The sequence below is a fragment of the Anas acuta genome, chromosome W (assembly GCF_963932015.1).
Source record: "Anas acuta chromosome W, bAnaAcu1.1, whole genome shotgun sequence".
NCBI lineage: Eukaryota > Metazoa > Chordata > Aves > Anseriformes > Anatidae > Anas > Anas acuta.
In genome coordinates this window covers 5,268,274-5,275,982 of record NC_089016.1, presented here as the reverse complement: position 1 = coordinate 5,275,982, position 7,709 = coordinate 5,268,274, and the positions used below count along the sequence as shown (strand labels likewise).

The 7,709-nt window shown below is 52.6% G+C and overlaps 1 protein-coding gene across 1 annotated transcript; it reads right to left on the bottom strand.

Annotated features, from left to right (window-relative positions):
• Window positions 1-1,870, bottom strand: LOC137847152 (olfactory receptor 14A16-like). Its single transcript, XM_068665446.1, has one exon. It carries the CDS (start codon window positions 1,136-1,138, stop codon window positions 179-181), a length of 960 nt encoding a protein of 319 aa, XP_068521547.1. The 5' UTR covers window positions 1,139-1,870; the 3' UTR covers window positions 1-178.
• Between the last annotated feature and the right edge of the window lie 5,839 nt (window positions 1,871-7,709).

Sequence of the window (7,709 nt, the reverse complement as noted above, 5' to 3'; positions counted from 1 at the left end):
CTGGGGAGATCCTGTTTTATTAAGCAGATGTTAAGAGAGAGTACTGAAAAAGCAGTTTCATTCCTCAGTGTACAGTAGATATACATATTAAAAATAAATAAATGTAATAAACTAATGAACGGGAATGACAACAAAGATAAATGTAACAATAATGATCATGAAACAAGTACCCAGGAAGTCATTTGTGGAGAAAAAGTGGTAATTTATCACTTTTCAGAAACATCCCTGAAATCATTTTCCTAATGGCACACTTGAGCTCCTGGTTCCTCATGCTGTAGATGAGGGGGTTCACTGCTGGAGGCATCACTGAGTACAGAAATGACACCATCAGGTCCTGGGCTGGGAAGGAGATTGAGGAGGGCTTCATGTAGGCAAAAAGTCCAGTGATGACAAACAGGGAGACCACAAACAGGTGAGGGAGGCACGTGAAGAAGGCTTTGTGCTGGCCCTGCTCAGAGGGCATCCTCAGCACGGCCCTGAAGATCTGCACATAAGAAAAAATAATGAAAACAAAACACATGGATGCTAAACAGGCACCAATCATAAGTACCCAAGCATTCCTGAGGTAGGAGTGTGAGCAGGAGAGCTTGAGGATCTGGGGGACTTCACAGAAGAACTGGTCCACAGCATTTCCTCCACAGAGGGGCAGGGAAAATGTATTGGCAGTGTGCAGCAGAGCATAGAGAACCCCACTGCCCCAGGCAGCTGCTGCCATCTGGGCACAAGCTCTGCTGCCCAGGAGGCTCCCGTAGTGCAGGGGCTTGCAGATGGCAACGTAGCGGTCATAGGACATGACAGTGAGAAGAGAATACTCTGCTGAAAACAAGAAGAGGAACAAAAAGACCTGTGCAGCACATCCTTGATAGGAGATAGCCCTGGTGTCCCAGAGGGAATTGGCCATGGCCTTGGGGACAGTGGTGGAGATGCAGCCCAGGTCGAGGAGGGCGAGGTTGAGGAGGAAGAAGTACATGGGGGTGTGGAGGCGGTGGTCGCAGGCTACGGCGGTGAGGATGAGGCCGTTGCCCAGGAGGGCAGCCAGGTAGATGCCCAGGAAGAGCACGAAGTACAGAATCTGAAGCTCCTGTGTGTCTGCAAATGCCAGAAGGAGGAACTCAGTGATGGAGGTGCTGTTGGACATCTGATCCTCCTGGACAAAGGGGAACAATCCCAGGAAAATAAAAGACAATGATAATTAGGAAAGACATCTTTGATAAAAACCTGCTCCACTTCTCTCTGAAGTCCCCCACAGTGATTTTCCTCTTTCTGAGACATTTTTTCTGCTCCCTTGCTTGAGCTCCGGTTGGTGATCGTGGTAAAGGGTGCCACTGGGAGCAGGGGGCTCTGCTGTGGGCTCTGAAGGAGTCAGGCTTTCCCTTCATGTCTAGGTAAATAAGAAATACGAGTGATCTCTGCTTAATCTATCTCTGATGTATGTGGACTTCACAGCATTACCACTGTGAATGCTCTTGACTGCCAAAATTTGTGGTTTACTTTCTTGCAGCTAGCTGTGTCATACTCAGGAGCATTTCTTAAGGGAAGAAAACCCCGGCACTTTTCAGGTATTCCAACTGAGATCTTCTGAGTCCCTTGAGACATAGGCACTCTCCTTCATGCAGTGAGGTTGGCCAGTCTGTCCATCTACCCTCGTCTCAGCCAGAGTCCTTGAGGGCTCAGTCCACTGGCCCAATTACTGTGGCCTCAGGAACTGCCTGTAAGACGATTCAGATTTTTCCTGCCCCGTAAACTGCATTGCCCTGAGCCCCACAGGTTTTAAGGGGAACTTTGGGCACCTTCCTCCTATGGACACATCTGTGTGGTTGAAGTCAGTGCTAGAGCTGCAGCTGAAAGCCAGACCTGCAGCAAGCCATAAAACAAGAACAGCAACAGCAGACGAAGGAACAAAGAGAAACAGCCCAGGGCTTCTGCCAGGGGAGGCAAGGCCAGGGAGGGACTGAAAGGATCTCAGGGGAGCCAACTCTGCCGGAGGTTCCACTCATGAGGTTATGAGACATCCTGATTCCTGTGGGCTTGAGGTCTGAAAAGGAGGTACCAGACTATGTTCGCACTGTCCTGCCATTTCCAGCCCAGGGATGTGCTGCCTGCAGCTGTCCCTGCCTGCAGCTGGGTCTCTGTCCCAATGCCTCCTGCCTGCACCTCACAGCCCCCATCCCACCCGCTGGGTGCTCAGCTCTGCCCTGCAGACACCTCCTGGCAGCAGGGCTCTGCCCAGGGGCAGCTCGCTGAGGGCATGTCCTAGAGACTACTTCCCACAGAACCTGCTGACACTGCACGGGTGGTGGTGCAGCTTTCTAGGGGCTGAAGGGCAGGAAAACAACTTGCTAGGGTTGCTTGTAACCTTCCATGGGATGGATTAAGTGTGTCAGACTCATCTTGGAAATAACAGTATTTATTTCTATTTCCACTGAGCCAGATAAGACAAAACTGAAAGGTCAGGAGTCTCAGGAAAGCTGAGACTGATGCTGAAATCCCTTTCCTTAAACCAGCTCTTGCTAAGTCCCCTTTTATACACCCAGTTGTGCTGTGGATCTGTGAGCAGGCTGCCCCAGGCAGCAGCCTCCCACCAGCAGCAGGACCCTGCCCTGCCAGGGGGGCTCCTTCCACCCGCAGCTTCTCCCCGCAGTGCCCTGGGCAGCTCCCCGGGCAGGGTGAGTGCTGAGCCTGGCAGGCGGCAGAGGCCCTGCCCCGGCACACAGCCCCTGGGGCACAGCAGGGACCCTGCTCTGCACCACAGCCCTGGACACCCCTGCCTGCACCCCCGGCTTCTCCTGCCTCCAGCCAGAGACTTACCAGGTGCAGGGCTGGGAAGTCTTCTCCCGCAGGGAGCTCTGGGCATGCTGCCACTGCTGCCTGCCTTTAAGCACTGTGTCTCTGCAGGCAGTGCCCCCAGCCCTGCTGCGCTGTGCAGAGGAGCTGCTCCTGGGCAGAGCTGTCTCTCTGCAGCGCTGCCCGCTTGCCAGGAGCTCCCCTTGGGCCCAGGAGCCCGGCCCAGCTCAGCAGCAGAGGCCCAGCCCAAGGCCTCCCTTGCTCTGCCCCCCACCAGGCGCCCTGCACATGGCCCTGGGGCTGCAGGGGAACCTGCTGGCAAACAGCCTGAAGGGATCCCTGGGCTTCCCTCCCTCCCCTGGGCAGACACACTTCTTGACAGCAGGCTCATTTCTCTTAGCACAAAAACAATTATCTGTAGCAGTCTTCTCATCCCAGTTGATGAAGGGACACTCAGGCATGGTCATAAAAGTAACTCCTCTAACCCCCTGCTTAAGGAAGGGATTCAGCACAGCCAGTTAACCCATCATCTCATGCTGTGTTTTTGTCCTGGGGCTGGAATGGGACTCAGATCCCTCCCATGCCTGGCACAAACCCATAGGACCTGGGATTCCTCTGCACTCACTTTGATGTGCACCATGTGGGCAGCTGCAGGTGAGCTCCTTATCTCAGCTCCAGGATCATTAATGGAGATGGAGGAAATCAGGGGGCTGCAAACACCTGGTGACATGTCAGGGGGCAGAGGTACGTGCAGGCATCTGCAAGCTCTCATGGAGGTACCATGAGGGACAGGGCAGCACCTGGGGGCATCCCCTTGGAGGCTGGTAAGGAATGCCTTTGGCCAGCTGAAATGACAGCAAATGCACCCATTTAAGACAACTAAACCTGTCCCTCCTCAGTAGGCTCAGGGCAGCCTGTAGAGGCATCCACCTGACCCAATGGAGAACTGTGCCACAGGGAGAGCTGAGTCTCTCTCTCCCTCTTCTCCATCTGGTTTTCCCTCCATCTCCAGGGACTGTAACGGCACTTGTCTCATGGACATCCCTACATTGCCTAACTAAATTCAGGGCAGCTGCTCTATTTAATAGCCAATTGCAGGCCTGCAGTGCTACCTGAGGTGCCAACGCTGCCCAGCACCACTGGAGCACGCAGCTGACATGGGCAGCACAGGACTCACAGGACAGCTCTGGCCATTCACAGCTGGTACTTAACGGGCACGCCTGAGGGCATCTCTGGTAGATCTGGTGCTTATGAGCAAGTGACCGCTTCCCAGAGAGCCAAGGTCTGTCCCACTTCTATCGGGTAGAGGCAGGCAGTGTATGGATACGAGGCACATCACACCAGAGTTTCCACTTGTGTCGTTCAGCTCGCAAACACTGCTGCTGCTTCTCATCCCCACCCGTTAATCACTCTGATGGTACTATCCAGACAGTGATTTTTTCTGTGTCCCTGGATCACAGGAGTCCCATAGCCAAGGACATTGTCAGCAGCCCATTCTCGTGCCTGGAGATCGGTCACAGCTCCAGCACTGGCCCTCAGGGCTGCACCAACACCACAAAGGCCCTCTGCTGTCAGGGCAGCACAGCCCAGGCCTGTTTCCTTCTGGCCTCAGGAACACCAGGGCTTGCCCTCCTTGGGGCCCCTTAATTCACGCTTTTGTGCCCATCTGCCATCCATGGCAGAATATCTGCTGTGATCGAAAGACTTTGCATGCCCAGGCTCTTGAGCAAAAGATCTGGGACAAGTCTGAGTTTGGCCCTTGTGCCACAGCTGAGGTGCTGCAGCCCAGATGTGCCCCAATGCCCTCAGCCTGGGGCACAGGAAGGAGGAGCTGGATCCCCTCTGAAAGGAAGCTGTGTCAGCATTAAGGAGTGCACTGCATCTGTCCCAAGCTGTTCTCCCTACTCTCCCCTTCATCTGCAGTGCTGCACTACCCCTCTCCCTTACCATGAGGTGCTGAAGGTAAGTTTGCCATTCCCTCGTGTGCCACCTCTGCCTGTGGCATGGCAGCGGGGATGTCCTGGGAGAGGGTGCTGAGGCCTTCTCAGAGCACAGAGCCTTGTGGGACATGAGGGGAGGAAGGCTCGGGAATGTGCTGCAATTCCCTCCATATAACACATCCTAATGCATCCTAACACATATAATGCATCCCAGGCGCCTTCACTCCCATCGTTTGAAAAAAGCCCATCCCCAGGACAAGACTCAAACCCTACCTTCCTGGGAGAGCTCCCAAAAGCAGAGGTATCTTAGTACAAGAACACAGCAGGGACTACTCCAGTGCTCCACTTCCTTTATTCCGTGGGCTTTGTCACCATTTGGAGATGTTCCTGGTGGATTTGTCAAGAAATGCCGGAAAATATGTCTCCTTGCTACTGACCTCACAGGTCTTCAAATGACATGGGCTGATGTCACAAGGGGAACCCCTGCATCGCTGGGATATCATCACTGGAGCAGCGGCAGTGCTGGCACTTCCCTGCAAGGCCTGGTCCCTGCTGGCCACTGCTTGGGTGCTCCCCAGCGCTGTCCTTCTGTGGCCAGGAGTGGGGTCAGCAGGCAGCAAGCTTGCACTGGGCGACCCTCGCTGACGGGCGGAGGAGCAGGGGCACCTTGCAGAGGAGCTGTGGTTGAGGAGCCAGGGCGGGCATCCCTTGTCCTGAGCTGAGGGCCAGCAGCAAGTGAGATGGAGGGCTGCTGGAGCATGACCATCACCTCTGACATGACTTCCCTGTTCCCAGTGCTCCTGAATCTCTCCCCCAAAGGTAAGAGTGTCAGGAGTCCCTTTCCAAGATGTGTCACGAGGGCTCTCAGCTGTCCAAAGCTTTGCAGGGGGCTGGAAATGGCTGGTGGCTGCTGCAAGAGCCTTGCCTGAGTGTCCCTCTGGGCTCAGGGGAGTATGTGGTAGCCAGGATTCCTGGGTCCTGATGCTAGGGGTGCCCTAAGCCCCAGGGCTCCTCTGGGCATGGCTCAGCCTCCTTGTGATGGGGACAGTCCAGGGCCAGGTTTCCCTGGGAGCTGGTGCCTCTTCAGGATCTGGCTCTGGGAGGAAGGGTGTCCGGTGTCCCAGAGACTGGTGTGTCCTGCAGCTCCACAGGCCTCTCAGGAATGTGCCAGAAATGCCTGTGTTGGAAATCAAGCCTTCCCCTTGTACTGATCTCCTTCAGGGGAACCTGAATACATTATTAATATAATGTATTGACTCTCAGTGGCGGACTACAACCTTGAGGAAATACAAGCAAACTAAAAACACCATTCCCCTCATCAAGCCTCTGTAACTCCTTCTCCTGGGTGGAACAGGAGAATTGGGAATTGCTGTCAGTCCGTGACATTGTTTCCACTGCTCCTTGATGGTCAATCTCTGCCCTCTCTGGGTCCCTCCTGTGGGATGCCCTCCTTCCCAAATGAATCCTGCGTGGGGCCATAAACAGTTCAGATAATGACAGATATGACCGGATCATGTTAAAATAAAGTTGTTAGAAGCAATATATCAGCTTCATAGTTGCTGACCACAATGTTCATTTTTTGTTGGTGTAGTAGTCCTGTTTGGTCACAGAACTGTGTTGGATAGCACATTACATATTGTGTGTGTTCCCTGTTGTGCTGTTTATCCTTTGTGGGGGCTGGTTTATGGTTATTAGTTTACTGCCTAACACTGCCTTATGTTGTGATAAAATTACTGGTCATGAGACAAATCTGGGAGTTGTACTCAGCATTACTGTCACCTCCATGCTTGAGGAACGTTCTCTCAGAAACTATTTATAATTAACAGTCTTTATTTTTCTCCTTGGGGAGCCAATCTATGGAAGGGATGAGGGGGGACACTTCTTCTCCCCACAGCTAGTTACAATAGCTCTTCAAAACTTGGAATCCTTGGGATGTTCCAACCAGCCTGTACGTATGGTTATGTGTCCTGAATGTGTTTCAGGTTTTGTTTAAGGTTAGAGTAAACTATTTCAGAATGCCACACAATGATCTGCCCTGAGGCGGGATAATTATGAGGGGCAGGGTGTGTGGAGGATATGGGCAGGCACCTAGAACTGTGGGCACCTCCAATGCTTTCTAACTTCACCCCTGAAGAAGTGCAGAATCATAAAAATAAAATAAATAAATAAATAAAAAATAAATAAATAAAAAGACAGAATGCTTGAAAAAGGAGTGTCATCACCCTGGCGATTCCAAAGAGGGAGAAATCACTGCAATGTGTTGGGGCTTGGCCTATGCTTACTGAGTTGCAATCTACACAACTCCAATCCCTGTGACTGGGCCAAGGAACCAACCTGTGTCTCTATCAGTCATACATATACATGAGAAGAAACAGGAGAGACAAAATCAGCTTGTTTAGCTAGGAAAGAAGCTCCTACTCATACAGGGAAGGAGGAAGAGGAAGACGAGGCAGGCTCCTCCCAAGTAGAGCCATCACAGGAAAAGGTGGATGAAGACAGAGATAACATAAAAGGAGCAGTAAGCTCCTGAGCACCATTCCTTGGGGAGCTGTGAGATGTGTGATTAGATTTCAGCCATCATCTAGGCCAGCACATTGTCACCTGGCTGCTCCGATACTGGGATAACAGGGCTGGTAGCCTGGACTTAGAGGGCAGGGAAGCCAAGCAGCTGGGATCCCTCTCCAGGGAAGGGGGCATTGACAAAGCAATTGCAAAGGGGGCACAAATCCTCCCTCTCTTGAGATAACTCCTGTCAGGTGTAAAGGAAAGGTATCCCTTCAAGGAAGATGTTGTGTGTCACCCAGGCAAATGGACCACCAGGGAGAGAGGCAGCCCATATCTGATGGAATTGGCCAAGCTGGAGGTGATTTATGGTGATTTATGCACATTCAACAGTTTTCTAAGGGATGAGGGGGGACGCTTCTTCTCCCCACAGCATAATTTTAAGCCCTTAAGCCCATTCCCCCTCATCCTGTCACCAGGCAC